The 24,629-nt window shown below is 45.7% G+C and overlaps 1 protein-coding gene across 9 annotated transcripts; it reads left to right on the top strand.

The window, feature by feature from the left end:
* Positions 1 to 401: 401 nt before the first annotated feature.
* On the top strand, positions 402 to 24,096 carry usp25 (ubiquitin specific peptidase 25). Of its 9 annotated transcripts, none has more exons than XM_060057223.1 (26): positions 402 to 642; positions 4,438 to 4,506; positions 4,864 to 5,008; positions 5,603 to 5,726; positions 6,347 to 6,509; positions 7,757 to 7,843; positions 8,688 to 8,858; positions 9,333 to 9,409; positions 9,730 to 9,803; positions 10,791 to 10,942; positions 11,680 to 11,807; positions 11,938 to 12,033; positions 12,220 to 12,384; positions 13,113 to 13,381; positions 13,961 to 14,031; positions 14,338 to 14,566; positions 14,836 to 15,132; positions 16,058 to 16,197; positions 16,634 to 16,801; positions 18,461 to 18,556; positions 19,364 to 19,542; positions 20,619 to 20,697; positions 20,925 to 21,004; positions 21,342 to 21,465; positions 22,476 to 22,668; positions 23,105 to 24,096. In XM_060057223.1, exons 1-26 carry the CDS (start codon positions 601 to 603, stop codon positions 23,275 to 23,277), a joined length of 3,591 nt encoding a protein of 1,196 aa, XP_059913206.1. In that variant the 5' UTR covers positions 402 to 600; the 3' UTR covers positions 23,278 to 24,096. The 9 variants fall into 9 exon arrangements, with proteins under 9 accessions (XP_059913206.1, XP_059913209.1, XP_059913208.1 ...); XM_060057226.1 differs by having other exon boundaries at positions 4,429 to 4,506; positions 8,721 to 8,858; XM_060057225.1 differs by having other exon boundaries at positions 4,429 to 4,506; positions 16,664 to 16,801.
* The last annotated feature ends 533 nt before the right edge of the window (positions 24,097 to 24,629 follow it).

Here is a 24,629-nt window from a genome sequence, read left to right as displayed (position 1 = left end):
TATATATATATATATAACCTTCACACAATATATATATATATATATATATATATATATATATATATATAACCTTCACACAATATATATATATATATATATATATATATATATATATATATATATATATATATATATATATATATATATATATATATATATATATATATATATATATATATGTGTGTGTGTAATTTAAAGGGTGTGAATGTCAGGGGTGGGGGTAAGGGATGTCTTATGTTTTGTAAGGTGTTTCTCAGTTATTAATTACCACACCAATTACCACTATATATATATATGTATTAAGAGACAAGTTATTCCATGTTGATCTTGTATCGGTGTTATTTTTCAGTTACGTCATTTTCACAGGTTTTACCCGTGACGTAAACTTAGTTCAGACAGACATGAGTAATCGAAAACACATTTCGAGGAGCAGCAATGTTTTCATGCCTGACGTCTTGCGCTGCTATGCCATGGCGCCCGTTATGTCGCTGATTGCGAAGGAAATATCTTAGCTCTTGTTTTCGTTTGGTTTATTAAAAATTAAAAAAAGCGCTTCGCCATACTGGTTTGAATTTAACATCACTTCACCCTGAACCGGCCATGACCGTCGAGCAGAATGTCCTCCAACAGCATTCTCAAAAGGTAAGCTTATGCTAACTTGGGGCTTGGCTAACTTTAGCTTGTTTGGCTAGGTAAAACTTAGCGTCATGAAATACACAACAGTCAAATTCAGTTTTCTAATCGAGTGTCTGTAAAACACACCTGACCGAGTGAATCCAAACGAAACACGCTGTCCACCTCTATACCAGTAGCTGTTATCCCCTATAAATGAATAAAGATAACTTGGGCCTTATTTAGAATATAACGTCCACAGTAATAGGAGGCTAGGTGGAAGCTATAGCTAACTGGCAGTACAAACAATCGCTCTACTTTCGCTTTGTACCCAATGCTGTAATTACGACACGCCTGGTAAACAAATCCTGAGATTGCGCTCGCTAGCATTAATTTGGTAATTTATTAGTCATTATGCTATAACATATTAGGCCAAGCTGTATTAACTGGTCTAATTTGCACCTCCACTTTATTCCCGTAGACGTATTACCATGTTTTTTTTTATAAGAACCCATGATGGGGTATAGCACACGAAGTAAATATTGGTGTAAATTGTATTGAAATCAAGGGGTGAAGTTAGGCCTACGCATAAAATGACCGTTGCAGGCGTTTCCTGGGTCACCGATATCTTTGTTTACAAGGCACGGCCACTAGTGACGCCGGGGAGTGATCCTGAATGATGCCTCCTTGGCTCCTTGGGTGACTGAGCAGCTAGGGTGCGCAGGTCCTCTACCTGCCACTGCCAGAAATGCCAACCGCGAAGTAAACTCTAAAGTAATTACACGTAGGAAGAATACACAGCAAAGTCTGTCACTGTCCATCTCAAATCCATTTCAAAAGTATCGTAGCAAAAAACACAGCCAAGGTATAACCCATGTTATTCAGCCACCCAACAGATCCAACCTCCCAACCTTAGATGTTTCAGAATGCTAAACTTGTAAACTTGCTCTCTCTATACAGCGTTGGGATCAAATGAAAACACAATTGCCAAGTGGTGTTAAATTGGCTGTATTTAAACAAATGGATTGTTATTTTTTTCATGTTGGTAACCGTACACGTAATATCAATTGTTTGTGTGCTTTCAAAGAAATGGGATTTATTCAGGCATGTTTGTCAAGTATGTTTGCAACAGGACCACCGTTTTACCTAAACATAAAGGGCTATCCTAATCTTTCCATTATCAGTTAGAGGGAGAATGTGTGAATCCCAGGTTTCTGGGTTTGTACATCCAGTGACAGTTCAGAAATATTGGATGTGGATCAAGTCACATTTAGCACATCTCCTGGGGGATGTATCCTGGGGGAAATATTTGTTTATGTAAAACTTAAATGGGATTGCGCACGGCAAAAACACACCTCAAGGTTAGCTTAATATTTGTGGTACTTGTTTGGGAAAATAAAATATGCGCTGGCATGCAAATCAGGGTGTGGTAATGTTAAAACAAACAATGTTTTATTGGGTTGTTATGAAGAAATCTACCCTTTAACAGATTCTGGCAAATAATGAATGCCTTTTTGGTTTATATATATTGGTCTTGTATATTATCTGTCTTTTGATCTTTGATACATCTTTGATGTAATGATCTTTTTGTTCAGCAAGCACAATGCAGTAAAAACAAACAGTTGGCAACAAACATCGCTTCCCATGAAGCGGGCCATTTGTAAATAAAGCAAGGGGCTCTGATTTCTAAAATACCTGGTGGCAGGCTCTTAGTAGAACCTATTCTCAAGGTTTCATCTTCACTCTATTTGATATTGACAGTTTTACATTTTACATTCTTCTGAATTTCTCAGTCAGCACATCTCAGTCGGCGTCAACTGAATGGATCTCTTTTAGCTTGTAGCAAAATATAAGATAATTATAATCATCCCATATATTATTGTATTGGCTACTTTACATTTTAAAGCCTTATACCATTTGATAAATCCACATAGGAGATTATTACAGCCCACATGCAAGATGATATGAATATGTAACAACCACACCAGGCCAAAAGTGGCCTATGAGTCACTGTTAATGCTTTGAATTGGCTATGCCGAGACCCTTTTACTGGCTTTCGACTGAGCCTAACAGGTTCATTAAACAATAAACTGACTGGAAAGTCAATGGTTTGATTACAGACCTCAAGAGGCAATAAACGGCTTTCCCCAGCTGGACTGAAGAGGTGGTCCATGGGGCCGCTGATGTTATTGTGCCGCAAACAAACTGTACAGTTGGGACTACGGTCTAAACTCCCTCCTCATGCTTCTGCATGGCAAATTACTAAATTGTGTATTCTACTCTGTTCGGACGGCTGCATTGCCCATAAAGAAGGCCATTGAAAATAGTTTTACCTCATTGACTGGGATTCCAAAAACAATATCCTAGGAAAATCGTATTTCTAGGAAAAGGAATATCTGCATGGTCCATGTTGAATCAATGTCACAGTGTATTCTGTTGAATTGATAACATTTCTGAAATGGTGTAGGCCGTATGTCAAGTTATTGTACTGGCACACTCAACACTTTTGATGCATTATCCTCACGCACTGTACCAAGTGGGGCGTACGAGTGCATTATTCACTACTGTGTCACTGATGTAATTGTGCTGTAAATATAGATGATTTAACCAGACATTGTTGAAGTGACTAGCTTCTGAAGAATGTAGGATGGATGAATGTAGGCACTGGGCAGTGCCCTTAGAGAATGGAAATATAGGATCTAAATGGGTTGTGACACTGGGTTGAGTGGCCTGTGGAATTCTGCAACTTTAAGACTTTAACTATGAGGTAACATGTTTTAGTAGCGCACGCATTATCGGATACGGTTGGTCAGGTCTAGTCTTTGTTGAAAGACCACGCCCTGAAGGATTTTGTGTTTGAAAAGGTGAGACGTTGAGGTTTCCTCACATGATCATCATTCAATTTTTTTCTGTATTAATTTACCACAGACACTAAATGACTGATATATGCAGAATGAAACACCTTCTAAGGTAATTGTTTGAAGAATGTCCTATTGCGAGTTAACTGCGACAGCCCATCTCGATACGTGAAATGTGGCTTCAAAGTCGGTCATTTAAACCACGTTGCCCATCTCTGGAACAATGATTGTATTGTTTCAACATGTTATTATAAATGCATCAGCCTTTTTCACCCATGGTTGCCAGCTTGCCTTTTAGTGCTTGAAAGACTCTATTTTTAATTACCACACTCTTGGCCTGCTTCCGACTGGGCAGAGCTCGCCAGAGACTAGGTGTAGCACCCTAGCATTGTAACAGCTTGAGGTGATGGTGTTGGATGGTTGAGGCGGGCGTGCTTCGTTTGCTAACTGGGAGTTCTTGTCACATATTATGATTTATGTTCTTTTTATCTTTCTGTTTTTAATCTGAGATCTGTTTGAGTTGTTGTTCAACCCTAGCCTGTATACTGTGCCTACGAAGGCTGCTGAAGGCGCAGAGTACTCTAAGGGCACTTCATCCACCTTGTTAATTCGTTCTCGATGTCTATTGCGTCAATGGTGCAATGATACAATGATACAATGATACACTACAATGTGTGACAACTAACCAGAAAGTGTTATACAGTGAGTTGGTTGTTTTTGTGAAAGAATGTTGTGGTTTAACCTTGTAGGATACATACCTCCAAGGGCCAAAATATAATTTTGGTTAGAAAAACTTAGAAAGTCAAGTGTAATACATTGTTTAACCCTTTTGTCCCTTTACATTCACCAAAATATTATTACAATAAGAAAGTTTAACTTGCAATTTCTTTAACCTAACTCACTTGCGCATCCACTTAATTGTTATGTTTACCTTTATCTCCCCTTCCCCCTCCCTTAGCACCAACAGACTCTAATAAACCAGTTAAAGGAGGTCACAGGAACCACAGACATTCAACTTCTCCAGCAAGCCCTGCAGGTACAGTATAATGGTTTAGCTTACCGCACATGGACAAGCATTATTAACATTCAGACGAGTTTTGTTTGATTGTCATGATATTTGCATAATATATTCAATAACCCTTGCCTTGAAGTCTCCAGTAAATGAACACAACATTACATTTTCACTTCATCGTTGCTCAATTCCTTAGTCATGTTATGCACCTGTTCAACATTGTTTGCCAAAACGCACTCCCACAAGGTACGTGGGAGTTATTTTACGGACATCTAATCCTGGCGAGGCAGATATCAACCCACCTAAGGAAATGCGTTACATCACCAAAGTGAGCCGCTTCGTGTTGTCTTTAACATGGTGAATCGGCTCCTCTCGCTACAGGTGAGCAATGGAGACCTGGCCGAGGCAGTGGCCTTTCTGACGGAGAAGAACGCCAAGGTCCCCCAGCAAGATGAGCCCACGTACTACCAGACCTCCCAGGTGGCCAACGACCGATACATCAGCGTGGGCAGCCAGGCAGACACCAGTAAGCAACGCCATCGTCCCCATGAATAACGCACATGTTACCATTTATTTAGTATCCATATTTGGAAGGAGGATATTCGGAGAGAAGAATGGAAAAAAAAACAGTTTAGCTAAAATCAACAGTGATAAGCAATTACTTGACTGCTATTCCGCAGTATGTCTGGACGTTATGAGCTACGATAAGATAATTCTTTATTGTCCGAGCAAGCCTGAAACTTGTCTTACATCCCAGCAGCTCTATTTGCAAACAACACAGACAGGACATCAAAAATATAAATAATCACATTCATCATGACATTACAGCATCAGACGACAACATTTAAGGCCCATCAGTGGCATTTGGTCTGGGATCAACTGCCTGATTCAGTTCGAGGCTTGACTAGTGAACCAAAGAGTGCTTCAGTCTAACCTTTTTGAATGTTGTAACCCTATATCTCCGGTTTGATGGTAGTAGATTGTACTACTTGGGGTCGGAGGAAATGTTGGACCTATGGTGATATTAGGCCCTATCAAGGTCCCAGCTGTCGACATGCTATTAATAGGCTCTGACATCCCAACTTGAGACTGTGGTGTGTGTGTGTGTGTGTGTGTGCAGATGTGATCGACCTGACCGGCGATGACAAGGATGACCTTCAGAGGGCCATCGCTCTCAGCCTGGAGGAGTCGAGCCGTGCCTTCAGAGAGACTGGCATCACAGATGAGGAGCAAGCCATCAGCAGGTGCTGGCCAACATGTATACCTCCACCCCCCTCGGCCCCCCACTACACGTCTCCTGACCCGCCAACACGCATACCTCCCCCTGCTAGCCCAACCACACACACAAAAACAGACCCATGCACATTTCCATCATTGCTGTTGTACTTGCAACGTCAATGATGTGCAAATATATGCATTCTGTGTTATCTCTAAATAACTTTTGTGCAGCTATAGACAAAGTTGTGATTAAACTGAGAAAAAGCATCACCAAACATTGAAATCCAACTCTTTTAGAAGTAATAATAATCAGAAAGAATTCTGAATGTTTTACACAATGTGCCTACCTAACTAGTCACCGAAGCCCTTGCTGGTTGAGTGGACGTCGACGTCTCTCACGCACTACAGATCTGAATTGGTGCAGGAGGTTAAGAGGGGGGAAAACCCACCTGAAACCCAACACTCAAGGGCCACATTCCCAGGCTTGTTCTGTGCTAAATGGGGACCAATGTGAAGTCTCTTTGGGGGAGAAACCCTCAGAGAGGCATCAACATGTCATTTGTGTCCTAGACCAAGGTGGCGGAGCGTCCTTTGGCTATATTTACGATTGTATCTACGTTGTGTCATCCTTCCCTCCATGTTTTAGAGTCCTGGAGGCCAGCATAGCGGAGAACAAGGCCAGCTTGAAGCGCACCCACACGGAGGTCTGGAGCGACTCGCCCGACCCTCATGACAGGAAGCGGATGGACAACTGTCCCGTGGGCCTCAAGAACGTCGGCAACACCTGCTGGTTCAGTGCCGTCATTCAGGTAGAGCCCGCGCACTGTGAGCCGGGAAAAATAAAGAGCTCCCCTATCAGTGCCTGAGGCTATTGAGTCTACCCCCCTCCCATCCTTGTCACAACAATTCGCCTGGTTTGTTGTCTTCCTGTGGCGCCACGGTGGCATGTGAACTGAATACAAATATGTTGGAGGGTACACCGGATACGCCGTCACATGGTGCCTGGTAAACACACACACACACACACACACACACACACACACACACACACACACACACACACACACACACACACACACACACACACACACTCTTCTCCCTTCTGACAAACAGGCGTCTCCCTTAAGGAGGCTGGGGGCTTCTGCACTGTAGCCTGACCCCTGCAGTAGATTATCTCAGAGCGCGTGATAAGCAACTCTTGACCACGCATAATATGATGGGTGAAGATGAAGCAGCAGTTCTAACAAGTATCTGTTTTGTCACACTCTAAAACGGTTTGTCGGTTCTGGGTCACGGGTCCAAGGACTCTGATTGGCCGCTCGACCCAAAGTGCAAGGCGGCAGCCTTGGAGGGGAGATCTTTTTCTCGCTGACCCCTTTTAATCTAAATGAGGGCAGAAACTCTTAAGTCATTTCAAATGCTGTGGGCCGTGTTTTTAAACCAAAGTCAAAAGTCAATCATAAGCTAGTGTGATAAAATAGCCCACTACATTTATTGTAACTACTGAAGACGTACGTCAGGTGACAAAAGAGCAAAGTATCTGTGAATGAAAATATCAGTGAATGTTTAAAGAGAAGCGTGATTGTTCACTGCAAGTGTACGGTTGTCATTTGATGATTCAGTGCACCTGTCACCCACAAGTCTTTACCGCCGCAGGCACAATCTTTTATAAGTGCATTTCGACGTGGCATACTTGCCCACACCCTGTGCTAGGACAGGGTGGACTTGAAGACGATGTTGTGATGAGAAGTTGACACGCTCCGCCTCGTGGGACATGACTAACTGTCCACAACAACTTCTCCATTGCCCTCAATCATTAAGGGGAACTCCCATCCGTCAACAACAGCATGATGGTGGGCTCATGTCGATTTGGATCCAATTTAGAAGCAAGCATGAAAGTACTCAAAGACTTAAAGTACTTGAAAGACATTAAAACATCAAAACCCAAAGCCTGTTGATCGTCTTATCCTCTAATATATCATGGGGTCAGGGTTGGGTTTGAACGTTTTTGCTGGAGGAATGACTCCGCTGTGTGTCCCGTGGCTCTTCCTCTCAGTCGCTGTTCAACCTGCTGGAGTTCCAGAGGCTGGTACTCCACTACTCTCCCCCGGCCAGGGTGCAGGACCTCCCTCGCAACCAGAAGGTGAGATGAACTCCCAAGCTCTCTAAGGGTACTGGTATAGCCTGGCATCTTTAACTTAGTTTGTGAATCTGGTTCACCTAGGTTATATCAGTTTTTGTATTTGTTTTTGTCACCGAGCCCTGGACCTTTCTTAACCTTCAACCCCTTGGAAGGGGCGAAAGGTCTCCACCATGATCATTATGATATCAATGGCAGGAGGTTACGACACCGCATTCAGCAGCGTCGCAACACTCTCCTCCGGTTGCAGCAGCTTAGCCAGCCACCTCCAGTCTACGTGTGTTTACTGAACCCCGGTGTGAAATGTCCCCACTCCCTCAGTCACTCAGTACCTCAGTCCCTCGCTCACTCACTCAGTCGCTCACAAACTCCATGATGGACATGTATCTGGTTGAAATGCATGCAGCACAGGGGTTCTTGTTTTGTCGGAAAAGGTGCATTTTCCTACGATCAAAAAACATCCAAACATCCAGAGTTCAGCATAAGGTTTAGTGTCCTGCTAGTAGTAATATGTAAGCCCATGTTTTGATGGCAGTCCCCTGCAGTGTTAATCCATGTCCTGTTGCTCAAGAGATGGCAGAGACCCTCAAGTACCAAACCTCCTTCAGTCTGATCTTGCTCTATAAACTGCGTTTTATGATGCATCTCGGTTCTGTTGGTCTTCATGCTGACATCACTTTACTGGGAATAAACTTGTCGGGGGCGACATAAACGTCTTTTTATATCTAAAATAGAAAAGCGTTGCATCATCAGTAAAGTTGTTTTCATGTTCATACAGTACATATTTGCACTACACCATATTCCAGAATTTGAATGGTATCTGTGTGCTTCCACCTGGCGGTCCCAGTGGGTCACATTTGTCCCGTTGTCCCCCACCCAGGAGCACAGGAACCTGCCCTTCATGCAGGAGCTGAGGAACCTCTTCTCCCTCATGGTGGGCTCCAAGAGGAAGTACGTGGACCCGTCGCGCGCCGTCGACATCCTCAAAGACGCCTTCAAGTCAAGCGAGTCCCAGCAGGTAAACGAGTTCATTCACAAAGAAAACGACAGCGTGCTGTCTAAACACCTCCCAAATGTAAGAGGCACGGCCCAATTAGCCGGAGCGCTAAGCGTGAGGTTTAACCGAGGCCGGGGCTCCAGACACCGTTCATCAGTCATGCTGCTGCACCACGTGGAGAGGGCCAGGTTGGGAGAGCCATTGACCTGGGTGTGAGAGGGAAACGGCCTTCGTCTGTATGATGGAGTGGTCTCGGCGCCCTATAGTCCACTAAAGGTCCCTCAATGGCTCACAAGTCATGAGTCACACCATGGCATGCCACTCAAACAAATGACTAATGGCTGGTTTGCCTGGACTAAGGCCTTAACTCCCTGCGGTTGGGACGCTCCTAGGAACCCCCCCCCCCCCCAACCTTGCTGCCCTCCAGAATATATTCACTCCCTTTTCCCAGCGGGCTTCTTTGATTATCCTTGGTGTGTTTTATTGTGCCAACAGCAGGATGTGAGCGAGTTCACCCACAAACTGCTGGACTGGCTGGAGGACGCCTTCCAGATGAAGGCCGAAGAGGACCGGTACGCACGCGCACGTACACGCACGCACGCACGCAAACGCACGCACGCACGCTCACGCGCGCAAGCAAGCACACATAAATGCACATCTAAATTTGCTCACCTCGGCTAAAAGCTCTGGGCATAGATTTTTCTTTTTATGGCGGTTAAGTAGACAGCAGAGGTCAACACAAGCGACTGCCTCTTTGCATTAGCCCTGCGTCTCTTAGGCAGATAAGTACTGTATTAACAGCCGGGGCTGATATACCGTCCTGTATTCCCCCTGCGCTGATGCGATGGCTACTTCTAAAATGTTATTTTATTCCTTGTTTACCCCATTCCAGCGAGGGCGAGAAGCCAAAGAACCCGATGGTGGAGCTCTTCTACGGGCGCTTCCTGGCCGTGGGCGTGCTGGAAGGTGAGGCGGGGTGAAGGGGTGTTAACATGCAAAGCGACGGCGTGGAGAGAGGGAGACCCAGGAAGAGAGAAAGATAACAAATGAAAGGGAATGGGGGAGACAGGGGGGAAATAAAGGCTGGGGCCGGGGCCGGGCAGCAGTAGCCCGGAGAGAGCGTGAGCGTGCAAGCCCCTGCCCCCGGTAATGAAAGGTGACCTTGTTTTAATGAGATATAGGCCATGTTTAAAAAAAAAAAAAAAAAAAAAAAAAAAAAAGGGGGGTGAGAGAGGGGGGGGGGGGGGGGAAAGGCGGAGGGAGGAAGAGGGCAGCCGCATTGATCCTGGAGGACCTTGGTGGCTGATTGACATTGCGTTTATTATGCATGACAATACTGGCCCAGAGCCACGGCGAGCCGGGCCAGCGGACGAACTCCCCGCTCGTAAAATGACCTTAATGCCTCATCTGCATGTCCACCAAACAACCAGATCCACCCACCACCTCCACCCCCGTGCTTTTCTGACATCTCATCAGTACTCCATGCAGAGGGTCTCTGCTGCTGCCGCTGCTCTTTAAGTGGTTCTGATGAGTGACCGACTGCTGAACTAGAGGAAAAAATCAGCACGGATGCAAACGAGTGTGAAATGGCTCCAATTATTGCTTTTCTTTTTTTCCACTGCCTCTCTCCCTCTCCTCTCGCCCAGAGCGCTCTGCATCTCTCACTTTCCCTCACGCCTGACCCACTTCTACCCTGAGCCTGTACATATGCTCCTCTCCCCATCTCCGCCTGTCTCTTTCTGTTGCAGTACACTCGTATCCGTGGCGTGATGCTCACACTCTTCCTTGTGCAACCATTGTTGGTTTTCTGTGGCTCTTGTTCGATCCTACAACAGTCTACTACTGTGTTGAACAGGGCTCTCTTTCTAAAAGTCAAAGTCTCCTTTTTCAAGTCCAAATGTTAGATTTACTATCCGTGAGTTTTGCATTGATCAGCATCCCTCCCTTCTCCAGGTAAGAAATTTGAGAACACGGAGATGTTCGGCCAGTACCCCCTCCAGGTGAACGGCTTCAAGGACCTCCATGAGTGTCTGGAAGCGGCGATGATTGAGGGGGAGATCGAGTCCCTGCACTCAGCAGATAACTCAGCCAGGTCTGGGCAGGAGGTCAGTGTCCCAAGGCTCTTGTTCGCTCTCACGCACACATACACACACCACACACTACACACAATGTCAATGCCAAGTTTTTGTCAACTTGCTCAAATTATTTTCTCGAGGTAATAAACCAGACAAATACTTTGTTTTATCTATGTAGCAAATACAAACAAAACAGCTATGGATTTTCACTTAAAGTTCAACGATCAGTCCAGACACTTCCAGGCACTTTCCATTCTGCGCATTGAGTGGCTTATGGTAGCTGGTGGTCCGTGCCTCACGATGAGTCCTGTCCATGGGTGGGGTTGACCTCTGGATGGCTGGGAGGCTGCACATGTCACGCTGACCAGCTGGTGGAGACTATTTACAGGAGGCCAGCAGCACATTGATTTGAAATGACAGCAGTTCGCCCTCTGGAGTAGCGTCTGACACGGCGGTTGAATAATAGTTTGTTTTAGTGGAGATACAACAGTGTAATGGGAACAGAAATCGGAAAATAAAACAGCTGAACTGTTGAAAGGGCTTTGTAGCGTGCTTAAGGGTTAGTGTGTCCGTGTATTGTGGGTGGCCTTGGACTGCCACTGATATCTAGTCTGTCAAGGCTACTTACAGTAGCATTGTCATTACATTTAATAAGCACACCTTTTATCAACGGAGACAACTGTTTGAATTTGCACTACATTTACATTTAGTCTGTTTCTGCAGAATATTCAGCTTTCTCTAATGTCAACATCCCTATTGTCTTTCAGCACTGGTTCACTGAACTCCCTCCTGTGTTGACCTTTGAACTGTCCAGATTTGAGTTCAACCAAGCGCTCGGACGGCCCGAGAAGATCCACAACAAGCTTGAGTTTCCCTCCATGCTGTACATGGACAGGTATAGCCACGGGGAGCAGAGGGGTGGAGAGAGAAAGCACCTGAAAATACACCTGCTGTGTGACTGAGACTAATGCTTGCCTGACCCCATGATATATTAGACAGTCTGTGTGTGTGTCCTGTTCTCTCAGGTACATGGACAGGAACCGAGACGTCACCCGCATCAAGAGGGAGGAGATCAGGAGGCTGAAAGAGCACCTGACGCTGCTGCAACAGCGGCTGGAGAGGTTTGGCATGCCCCCTCTTGACGACTGCCTTATAATTAACTGAATCCTGCACAACTATAGCTGTCACTCACTCTTAATCATACATTTTCCGCCCCTTTCCAACCTGTAATTAGTTTATTTCTTTGTTCTCGTCTTTCTCTCATTCTCTCTCTCTAACTCTCCCCCCTCTCTCCACCTCTCCCCCAGGTATCTGAGTTATGGCTCAGGCCCCAAGAGGTTTCCTCTGGCAGATGTCCTCCAGTATGCCATGGAGTTTGCCTCCAGTAAGCCGGTGTGCACCTCCCCTGTGGAAGACATTGACACATCAGCACCCCCCGGTGGCACAACAGGGCAACAACTGCCCCAACCAAGGTTGGTTGCATAAATATGAGAAATATATATACATTGATTTGATCTGTTTACATATAGTTAAACCCTGATATTAAAACTATCTCTGCTACCTTTTTTCTGATGTTCATTGCATGTTCTGAATATACTTTCTTTTCACACTTTATAACTCCATAAATGTGGCAATAATCGTATTTGACGTGAAAAGTTTAGAATGGAACCAATGAATGAAAGAGACACTGACATTGACACTCTGTCTACATTGAGTTTCTGATGCTGAGATGGCTGAAACATTTATGTGCAGATGGGACTCTTCTTGCCGGTCTGTAGAACATTTGCAGATGCAGACTAAACTGTAGTGTAATGTAATATAATGGTTGATAACACTGGACCTATTCCAAGAATTCTTATTTGCTCAGAGGTTTGTCTAATCAAAATGACATTTATGAGGGTTCTGAAATGACCTTGGTTAGGCATAATTGATTCTAGGTAAACTGATAATAGCTGTTGAGAATCAGATGCAATATCCACCGGGTTATTATTCCAATACAAAAATCCCAAATTATAATATAATAAAAATATAATAATCATTTTATACAATCCATTATAATCAGTTCAAGGCGGAACATATTATCCTTTTTAAACATGTAAAGTGCTCAGTATCTGCATTCAATCTCTGTATTCTGCATAGATATATATATATACATATCTAATATACATATAACATACAGCATCATTCTGTGATTCGGCAGCACTGTGGAACAGGCCGCCGCCGTTTCCCCCGACGCCCCGTCCTCGGCCCAGGGCCCGTCGCTGGCCCAGGGCCCGGCCGCCGCCCTGTCTCTGGCCCCGGGGTCGGCCCCCCAGCAGAGGGCCCAGGTCCACAAGCCCTTCACACAGTCCCGGCTGCCCCCCGACCTGCCCATGCACCCGGCGCCAAGGCATGTGACGGATGAGGAGCTGCGCGTGCTGGAGGGCTGTCTGCATCGCTGGCGGAGCGAGGTGGAGAACGACACTCGGGGTATGGCGACTGCAGCCGCAGCCATCTTCATGAGGGACCGGTTAACACTCGGGGCCCATATTGACTCCAGATTTGTCAGCATAAAGCAATGCATTGTTTGCGATCCGCAGTAGGGCGTCGTTTAGGCAGATTAGCGCACGCGGCTGTGGCGCGGCTGTGGCCGTGTGTACTTCGCACAGTGTTTCGCAAACTGTTTCTCATCAACAACCATACTTGAAATGTGAGCACCGTGGTATGGATGAACTCTTATTTGGTGGTTCTAGTTAGCTACTACTGTGGCTACTCCGCATTCATTCTATACCTCAGCAAAACGTGGGAGCAGAAAAATTAAACACTACTTTAAGTAGCTAGTGCCGCTACCTGCCCTGCATCCCGACCCGTACAAGTGGTTTGAAGATGAGGATGAGGACTTTTAAGTAAACACATGTGTTAAGCTTACTAATAGAGCCAAGCCAGTCAGGGTAAATGTTAGTTCCAACAATAGTTCAACAATTTGTCTTTGTGTCTTGACTTTCAATGCTACTTATATCTAATTAACCGTAACATTCATGGCCTCATATTTATACAATTTACTTTCAGATCTACAGGGCAGCATCTCAAGAATCCACAGAACCATTGAGCTGATGTACTCTGACAAGTCCATGATGCAGGTGGGTGCCACTGTTGTTCTTCTATTTACAATCCATGCATGAATATGTGTCAAGCCGTGCCACCACATGATCTTCAACAAATGCCACAATTAACGACAAATAAACTCCACTGGAGATGCTGTTTTATTCCCAATTCTCATAAGTAACCCTTTAATTGGTTCTGCGTCCAATGAGGTCAGACGGTTTCATGGGTTATGGTTTTAACTGCAGCCATAACCCATTAGCACCCATCTGTTGTTCCATGGTTTCTCAGCACTCAAGTGTAGCTGTCCCCCCCCCCCCCCCCCCCCTCCCTGCTTGCTGCAGGTCCCGTACCGGCTGCATGCCGTTCTGGTCCACGAGGGCCAGGCCAACGCGGGCCACTACTGGGCCTACATCTACGACCCGCACCAGCGGCGCTGGATGAAGTACAACGACGTCTCGGTCACCAAGTCCACCTGGGAAGAGCTGGTGAGGGACTCGTTCGGAGGCTACCGCAACGCCAGCGCCTACTGCCTGATGTACATCAACGACAAGAAGCCCTTCCTCATAGAAGGTATGGTGTCTAGGGAGGAAATAGCAGCCCCTTTTTTAGTCCTATTCAACTGAAATTCCTATGGTATGCAATACCAGGTTCTCCTTGAATTCCCGACATCTTGTTTTTCTCATTTGGGTTGGCATATGTAATGTATTGATTGCATCTTTTGACCAGAGATGCACTGAGACTTTTTCATATGGTTATATTTGTCAGAGAATATATTTGCACTGTTACAATTAATTCAAATTAAATCACAATATTTGAACTAGGTTGGTTTCTCCCTGCAGAAGAGTTCGACAAGGAGACGGGCCAGGTGCTGAGCGGCCTGGACAAGCTGCCAGCAGACCTGCGGCGCTTCGTCCAGGAAGACAACAAGCTGTTTGACAAGGAGATGGAGGAGTGGGACGCCCTTCAGGCCCGCAAGGCCCAGCAGGAGAAGCTGGCCCTGGCCGCCGCCGCCGCCGCCGCTTCTACCGCTGCTGCGGCGGCGGCTGCGTCCACAGCCTCCGGAGCCTCCTCCAATACCACCTCCTCCTCCTCCCCTCAGCCAATGAGCATCGAGTACAGTCCTTCGGACAACACAGGTGGGTAACCCTCCAAAGCCACTATGTATACTCCATTTTGTTCTGTGTGAAACACAATGTAAATGCGCTGACCCTTTAGTTCTGTTGTGGCTGGTGAATGATTTAAGATGGCTGACCCATCGATGGCAATTCAATATTGGCTCTGAAGAAGTAGGGTGCTACAATGTACTGTAAGAGTCTCACTTGAAACAACACATCCAGTTAATGTATTTTTTTTTTATTGTCATCATTCTCAATGTAATGACCCAATTATCATCTGTCTGGGAAACTAGATAAATGCGTCCCTTCTGTGTGGTTGACTTGAACTGGTATCAGAAGTCATCCACCTGATTCATTTTGGCAGCATATTTATTAATATAATGTCTGTCAAGCCACCGTGCCCATGTAGGGTTGGTTTCCTCTCCTCAGTCCAGATCGTCTTCGTCCACCTTTAGAAGCTGGACATGCATTACGTTGACAGTTTGCTAATGCAAGACTAAGTGGAATCCAATCTAAGCAGCAGTTTTGTCATTCATCAATGACACAGTTCCTGCTTGTGTGCCATTTTCAATCTGTTTTACACTGTACAAGATCATTTTCACCATTAATGATGATTGAACGCAAAATCGTTTCTGTAATGCATTTTTGAATTAAATAGAAAAAGTTGCCGCCATCCTCAAAGCTTTTCGCTCATTAGCCCATATGTCATGTACACTAAATGTCATGAGCTCCATAGCCTCCACAAATTATTCGATGAAAGACGATGTATGAAATAAACTTTTTCTACCAACAGAAAGTTGGTAGAAATCTATTGTTAACTTCAACATTCAATTCATCGGTGAAGGTCGGGTCTTTTTGGATCAGCTCGTAGCCTTTGAGGTGTGTTGGATCGTCGTCACCACAGCATGGGATCAACTTAACCTTCTGTTGGCTTTGTGTGTTGCAGTGGCAATGCAGGACCCAGATTACATGGAGCAGCCCTCTCCTACCACAGACTCCAAGCAGCTCCAGCAGAACATGGAGAGAGCCATCTCACAGGCTGCTGCTGCACAGGAAGACACCAGCCCCGAGACGCTGCTTAACGCGGTGCGTTCACACACACGCCCGTGCACTAACGCTTGGCTCTAGAGCGATGACGTGCCAATTCGTGGCCTGGAATCTTAACTCAAAGAGTTGGCTTGAATGGAGTAGCATTTCTTGTTGAAACCTTTTTCTATGCCACTTATTCCATATGTGTGACCATGAGATTCGAGAATTGAATTTTCTTTGATTGTTTTTTTTGTTTTTTGTGTAACAAAGATCATCAAAGCACTTCGTATACAATTGATTATATAACAAAACGAAAAAAAATAAAAAACTTGTAAACAATGATGTGAAAATAGGCTTCTTAATGGAGAAGACTATTTTCCCCTTTTTTTTTTTTTTTTTTCATTTTTCAACCCGCGCCAACTCCAAGACTCTCTCCTTCCTCCATTCTTCTTCTTTTCTGTGTATGTCTGTCTGTGTCCAATTCTCTCCACAGTCTCCTCCCCCCAATCCCCTCTCTCCCCAGCCTGGGGTCCATTCCCCTTCTCCGCCCCCCAAGCCTGGTGCGGAGGGCGAGGGTCCGGCCCAGCGTACTGTAGAGGTGGCCATCCCCCACGTGGGAACATTTGTCATTGAGTCAGAGGAAGGGGGGTACGATGATGAGGTAGCGCCCGCAGCACCCCCCTCCCCCTCCAACACTGCACTTGTCCTTTCTGTTGTTATACCTGTATTCAACCAATCCCAGCCCTCCCTACCACTCACAATGGACTTGATTGGTTCGACAATTAATCCCAGAGTTTAAACCCACTAGTTGGTTTAACATAACCATGGTAACTATTTACCTCAATTCAAACCTCTTAATGTTATAATATGTTATGTTATAAGAATTACCTCTCAATCTGTTTTAAAATAAGAAATTACTTTAATTTAATACCCAAATATGACAATTTTAAACCCTACCTTTAATCCCGACATATTTTAACACCTATACTTAAAGAGGACATATTATACCACCAGGTGTGAGTATTAGCCTTACAAGCCGTTTCGAAAATCTGCCCCATATGACTGGATAGATCAGTCTACCAGCCTACCCAGTGGACTGAAGTAAACGACGCTCATCTATCCAGCACAGATCTAGGTGGACACGCCCACTAGTGATGTCATATGGGGCAGATTTTCGAAACGGCTTGTAAGGTTAATCACACTCACACCTGGCGGTACAATATGTCCCCTTTAAAGATCTCTCACCTAATACCTAATACATCTAATCATACTTTTAATCTCCATAACGTGAATACATTTAATAATCTGCAAGCCAAATGCTAAAGAGTTATAACATAGGGCTCCGTTTCAGTAATTGCATTCGAGGTGGGATTTGTGTGAATACTGGTAAAAAAAACAAACGGGAAAATAATTCCCTAATCCCCCTCCCTCGTCAGGTTGTCTTTCCCTGTCTTGCAACAAGACGTCTGTACCTGTTTGAGTTGGAATGAGGGCGTCTCTCCTGGTTTGCCCCACAGATTTTTCACACTCTGAGAAAAAGCGGCGTCATTCATTCCTCTTTCCCTCTTGTTTTGAGCTCAAGATTAAGGGACATTACGGGCAGGGAAAAAGGCCACTGGTTTGACCTGACACAGAGCAACTCTATTGCTCAACCTTCTGCGCTCCTGTGTGAAAAGTCACCACCCCCTACCCTCTATTTGAAACAGCCTGCCTTTTGTCTGAAGAAGACTCTTTCACACTAAGCTTATCCTGACCTTTCAGACGTAGGTGGGGGGTTAGATGTTGGTGGTTGGATGAATGCGTGACTCTGTCCATTTGACCCCTGATGTTTGCGTCTGCAGCAGCATTTGAACGGCAGCTGGGGGTCAGGTGTTTCGCTGTGTTGCTCTGCATGGGTCTTCTGGATATTCGCAGTGGGACACTCTTTATCTCGTCTTTGCTTTACGGTAGTCCCCGGGGTCTGTGTGTTTGCAGAGGTGCGTGGGATCGAATTGCACTGCGCTCAATCACTAAACCTGTTTTCTTAACACGGTGCCTTGGCTGTTGTCTCCTTCCTAACAGCCTTAACCCTGGCTGCATGGTGTTCTTTACAGCCGGTTGTCCTCGATAAAGCCGTGCCCTGGTAATGGATCGTGTCATTCTACTGACCACACACTCTTGTCACTTGTAACCTCTGCATGGACTGCTAATCAATGCCTGGCATGCTCTGGACTGCTTGAACAGGTGGCTCACAGCTGAGGACCTGCCTTGTCTGACTCCCAGTGCTTCTGAAGGATAATACTGTGTGCTGTTAACCACAGTTCCCCTTCCCCGACTTTAGGCGATGCTGACCCCAAACATGCAGGGTATAATTATGGCCATTGGCAAATCCAGCAATGTATTTGAAAAGAGTGGGCCCGAGGCAGCCTTCTTCAAGGTATATTGCCCCTTCTACTCCTCCTCCTCCTCTCCCCCTGTCTTATCTTCCTCTCCCTTCTACTCGCATCTCATCTTTGTGTCACTTCTTTCTTTTTGATGTCTTCTTTTTTTTCCAGTTTTATGTTGGGAAGTTCAACTCAAGTTAGGACGGGGCGTTGGTAGTGTTTAGCCCATCCAAGAAGAACAAAAACATGGCCAGTGCCTGTCCACTAAAATGGAGCATTAACGTTGTTTTTGAATCTTTTTTTTCTGTGTTTGGACCTCAATTCAATTTTCTTTGTTTACTGGCCTGATCTGATAGAAATCTTTTTTTCATTTTATATGAAAAATAAGTAAATAATATCAGTCTAAAAACACCCCTGCAATGCATGAACTGACCATGTTTTGTTTATTGTGGGAAAAAAATTCCATTGGTAACGTAATATATTTTTGGTAATCAGTGGGATTATTGTTGTCGAATCTGAATATACATTACTAGTATTAGGGACTTGGCGTGCTCAGCATCAACAGAGAGCAATGATGGATGAGTCTTAAGTTTGTCAGATCATATCAGACTCCGTAGGCACCGCGACTCTGGGGAGCCTCAAACTTTTGCACTCAATCACATCGGCGCTGGATCGTGACCGCGCCAAATAAGTTTCAATCATCCTTTTTCGTAGCGAGTCACTCAGCGGGGGGGGGGGGGGCAAACGGCCCCTAAAAATATGCACGTCCCCTCTGAAGCCTGACCTCAATCAGGAGGCAGGCTGCTCCCCCCGGAGGTTCATCTATGGTCTCCCTCTCCCCTCCCTCCGTCTTCGCGCAGGCCATCAAGGTGGAGTACGGCCGCCTGATGCATTTTGCGGAGGAGGACGTGGCCTCGGATAACGACTACCGGCTGCAGCACGCCGTCGTCTACTTCATCCTCAACCAAGCGCCCAAGAAGATCCTGGAGAGGACGCTGCTCACGCAGTTTGCCGACAGGAACCTGGCCTTCGACGAGAGGTCAGTGGAGCCGCCGCAGCAGCAGCCACAATGCGCTGGCTCGCCCGTTAGACTTGAGGGATGCTTTGTCTTGAGGAGGATTTTTTTTTTTTTAAATACGGAGTATGGTTTTGATTACACTTATGCTAATGGAATGAATAAAATGGAGACCGATTGCCGCACTTGAAAGCTCATTTCCATTTCCATCAGCCAGCGCTCGCAGCACCCGCTGTTCTAAATTCACTTTGGAAACTGTTTGGTCTTATGCGTTGTACAGCCCGAAATGGCTTTGACAAAAACAGGAATTGCTAATAGAAAGACGCTTATTGAGTTCTATGAATGCCACATATGGTCTTGGCTTTAGAAACCTTCGGGACTATACTAGCACATTCTTTGTTTGTTAGAATAAAGCATGTATTCGATGAGCCGTGCAGTCATGTTTTTCAGACAGAAAATCAACAGGACAGATATAAGACACGCCAATACATCAACCTTGTTATTGGCAGGCCAATGAGGGAGTTGCAGGCTTCATTTTAATTGAAGTGGGGATCTTTTTCAAAACGACCAGCAGGGGGTAGCACAACTACTAACACGCCACAACAGACTGGCTCATTGTCTGCAGCGGCTGGATGAAGTCTCATCGTACCTATGCGCACACTCATTGCACCACCGATTGCAATGAGCAGGGGCTTCATTGCATCCCAAAGATGCAGATAGTGACACCTTTTGGGTATCAAGTGGAGCCCCCGTTTACTGCCATCTCGTGAAAAACTTTTCAACTTCGCTTGTTAGCCTCAATCCATATTCATGAGAGAAGAATTGATTTCTCCCTTCTCTATTTTGAGCCGGATAATTAGATTTATGTGTGCAACGTGGCCTCAATAGCGTTCTCTAGAGAAGCGGTTCACTTCTCCTCAGCACTAAAGAGTGATTCATTAGACCGTGTTAAAGGCCCCAGGGCAGGGCGCGCCATCTCATCTGCTAGAGTACATCACACAGTGACTCACCATCTTCACCACTTACATCAGCCCATCCTTCTCTCTCTCTCTCTCTCTCTCTTGCTTTCTCTGTCTCTCGCCTCTTTCTCACTTCCTCAGGTGTAAGAGCATTATGAATGTGGCGCGTGCCAAACTGGACCTCATTAAGCCCGAGGAGGTCAACATTGAGGAGTACGAGGTCTGGACCCCTTTTCTCTTGGATGTCTAGTTAAAGGAGTTGAATTGGGTTTAAATACTTGGGAGTCAGTCAGACATGCTTCTGAATAAGGCCAATGCAAAAAAAGAGGCATGTCAAGTATAAAGACGGCACGAAATGTCTTCAGTTAAAGAAATGATGTATAAAGCACTACCAGCCGTATGTTTAAATTTATTTTAGATGCAACCTCATGTGTTACTCTTTATCAGATGTGGCATCAGGACTACAGGACTTTCCGGGACACCACCACCCTTCTGATGATTGGTTTGGAACTGTTCCAAAAGTCAAAGTAAGAGGACATTGTTCAACTCCTCTCCATACATTGTTTGAAGCCAAGCACAACCATTTGTATTTGTTTTTATTCAAAGCGCCATTTGTTCATTTCTGAACTGTGGAGGGCAGAAAGGAACTCGTAGAGTAAACAAACGGACAGCTCCTTGCCACCTTGCTTACATAAGAATAAGTATATATAGGTATAATGGCATAACATAGGGCCTTTGCTGTTGGCAATCAGAGCTGATATTTAAAAGATGGCCCATGCGCTGGAAAAAGCTGATGGTTGTTTGTAGGTGTTGCGTTATTACTTTCTTACTTAATGCATTCCTTTTTCCTGTGACTCTTTCCAGTTATGTGGAGGCCCTGATGTACCTGATCTACTCGTACCAGTACAACAATGAGCTGGTTGCCAAGGGGCCTAACAGGGGCCACGACGAGGCATTTCTCAGTCACTTCCGCCGCGAGTGTTTGCTAGTAAGTCACATCTATACCAATTTTGGTGACTTTTGCTGAAATTCGTGTGGATGGGAATTACCAACTTAAAGTGGGAATTCATTGAGGCCAACTTGAAGTCAGACAGAACAGCACACGGACGACAGAATCCTAAACTCGCTTTTTCCAGCAACCAATCCGTCTGCTCCATAAACGCATCTGGTCAACTTTGGCATAAAATAATAATGTTGTATTAATGGATCTTCTATGAAAATATTGCCTTGCTTGAGCAAACAAGCAGTAGGGGAATTCACCACTCCTAGCTCAGAGGCCGCAGTCTGCCGCCATGGGAACATACATACGTTTTTAATCTTGTAACAATCCAATACAAACTTCTTTTTTCTCTTGGTCCCTACTGGGGCCTCTGGCTGAGGGAGGGGGGCCTCTCGTCGGGTATTTTGGCGCGGTCTGCCCCAGTTCAGGCCCATAGCGATCATGTTGCTACTGAACCCAGTAACCCAAGACTGGCATTGTGCTCGAAATGCGATCACTGGAGCAGGGGGGGGAGGGCTAGGAAGCAGGCGGCCTGAGCGAGTGTAAACACATTACAGTGAGACCTAACCATGTCCTCAGCTAACCTTGGGGTAAAAAAAAGAAAAAGCTCTCAATGTCTTGATCGGACACCTCAGATCTCTGGCCAGAACCCCTGGCTCGCGGCCTCAGCCCGCTTAGCTGTTTACCTTTTGGCTCTTGTTTTAATTGAAAACACTGCTAACGTTGACACGGTTTAATGTGTGTAGATGTTTTTTTTGGAGCAAAATCCAACCGTATTCACAGAAAGTGTGAGTGTGAGTCTGACTGTGTGTGTGTGTGTGTGTGTGTGTGTGTGTGTGTGCGCGCGCGCGCGTGTGGAGGGCCTCAATACTGTGTGTTTGGGTTCTACTGCAGGGTCAGGGAGTTCTTAGCAGGGAGCGTTTCCTGAGAACTCATAAGAGGGGGGAAAAGTACTCAAAGTATACTTATCGTGTAACCTCCCTTATATTTACGTTCAGAAACTAAACGAGCAAGCAGCTGGCATGTTTGAGGCTGGCGAGGACCCGGAGGTCACAAACGGGCTGGGCATCATGAACGAGCTGGTGGTTCCCTGCCTACCCCTGCTGCTAGTGCAGGACGCGGAGAAGGACCTGCTGGCCGTGGAGGACATGAGGAACCGCTGGTGCTCCTACCTGGGCCAAGAGATGGAGCGTGAGTCTGCTCACCAACCCCTTCCAACCCAAATAAATGTTTTCGGTTAGCTCCTATTTGAGTGATGAACTACGTAGACGGTCAAAGCGGAGCTTTTATTAGAACATTGTTTTCACTGTTTCAAACGAACACGTCGTTTTTCTGTCTGATTGATTTTCTTTTTTGGACATTTCTGTTGCTTGGGGTCGAGTTGTTTTCCCAAGGTTCTAAATGATCTTGTTCTTGGTATCATGAACAGTGTTCAGGTGAAATGGGTTAATAAGAATTATGCAACCTCTTCAGTGGGTCGATGAAGCCCCCTTTGCACGCTACTTCGGAATGTTGTGATTTCCTATTTTTCCCCGTCTTTGAGTTCACCGGTTGTTGACGCCATAAAATGACCTCCGTTGTATCCCTTTGTTTCCCCCTACTCTTTCCTGCCCCCCACCAACTGCAGCCAACCTACAGGAGAAGCTGACAGACTTTCTCCCCAAGTTACTGGACTGTTCCACGGAGATCAAGGGCTTCCACGAACCCCCCAAGGTGCCCACCTACTCCACCCTGGAGCTGTGCGAGCGCTTCAGCCACATCATGGCTACTGTGGCCAAGGCCCTCACTGAGGGCAGATGAACGAGACCCTCAAACCCCCTCACAACCCTACCCCCCTCACCCCTGCCCTGGGCGCCAAAACCCCATGGATCTTTCTCTCTCTCTCGCTAGCTCTCTCTCTCGCTAGCTCTCGCTAGCTCTCGCTAGCTCTCTCTCTCTTTCTCTCTCTCCTCTCTCCTCTCTCCTCTCTCTCTCTCAAAACCCATGCCTTTCTCTCAACCCAGGGGTCAGTCTCATATAGGCGTTATTCCCGTTTTTTTTGCTGCTATAGGTTTTATCATCATTATCAATATTATTTCAAACTTTATACGTTACGTAACATGCAACGGAGGATGTTTTTGGTTGTGGGCGAAGGCAGAAACCGAGGTGTGAAAGATGGGAGAGAGAGGCAATCCTCTGGCGATTGAACAACACATATTCAGCTAGTGCTTTGCAAAAGAAAGATACAATAGCGGTTAAGGGCTTAATTTTTTTATGGTTGTCGTTGCTGTTTGGATAAAGCCCCCACCACCCACCCACCCACCCACCCACCCCACCACCAAACGGCTCTTTTTTTTAAGCTCTCCTTTCCACGTGGAAAGGATCACCCTGCGGCTCTGCCACCTGTTGGGTACAGTATTATCATATCTCCTTTTTGTTTTCTTTTTATTTTCTAAGTAAGTAATGAAACGAGCAGTGTCTTGAGATTTGTCCGAGGCTGTAAGCGGGTCTCGGCGTGGACTGCACCCGAATGGAGACGTCTTATCTGCCGTCTGGTAGTGGGCTGTGGTCGCTCTGTGGCTTGTTAATAAATTGAGAGAATAAAATTTTATTTATGGCCCTTTTAGGCCAAATAAAAGATGTTTGTGTCTGATTCATTTTTTTTAAGTCTGTGTTTAGACATTGTGCATCTGTCCCGTGTTCTTAAAGTTTGGAGTTATGGCAGCTGCATGCGACCGATAAACACCCTTTGTGGATGATGCATATTCTCCCGTGTGCTGTGAGGATGTCTCCACCGGTCGAGTCGCTGGTACCTGGGATTCAAAGGTCTCTTTTTCGCCAGCTTGGATCCAGAAAGGTTATTTGTCGTAAGCTTTCCACCAGCGTAGTGGTTCTCCTGCGAGTGCCAGTGGTGTGACCTACTGGTATCTTCTCATCTCCTCCTCCGCTATGGCAGGTATTGTTTTTGGTGGGGCTCCAACATCACCATGAGCCTGACTAAACAAGTCCGCCAGCTTGCATGACTTCCTCGCAATGGGTAAGCCAAGCTCTCTAACTCAACAAAAACAGGAGGAAATGGGGCAGCAAATGATAGACCACTCACCCCCAGCTTCCTACAGGATGGGCCAAAGCATAAGTAAACCAAGGCCAAATATGGCAGCCGGTAGAAACAC

The sequence above is a fragment of the Gadus macrocephalus genome, chromosome 7 (assembly GCF_031168955.1).
Source record: "Gadus macrocephalus chromosome 7, ASM3116895v1".
In the NCBI taxonomy this organism is placed as follows: Eukaryota; Metazoa; Chordata; class Actinopteri; order Gadiformes; family Gadidae; genus Gadus; species Gadus macrocephalus.
Note: the sequence above shows the minus strand (reverse complement) of the source record. Positions and strands in the feature narration are given on the sequence as shown.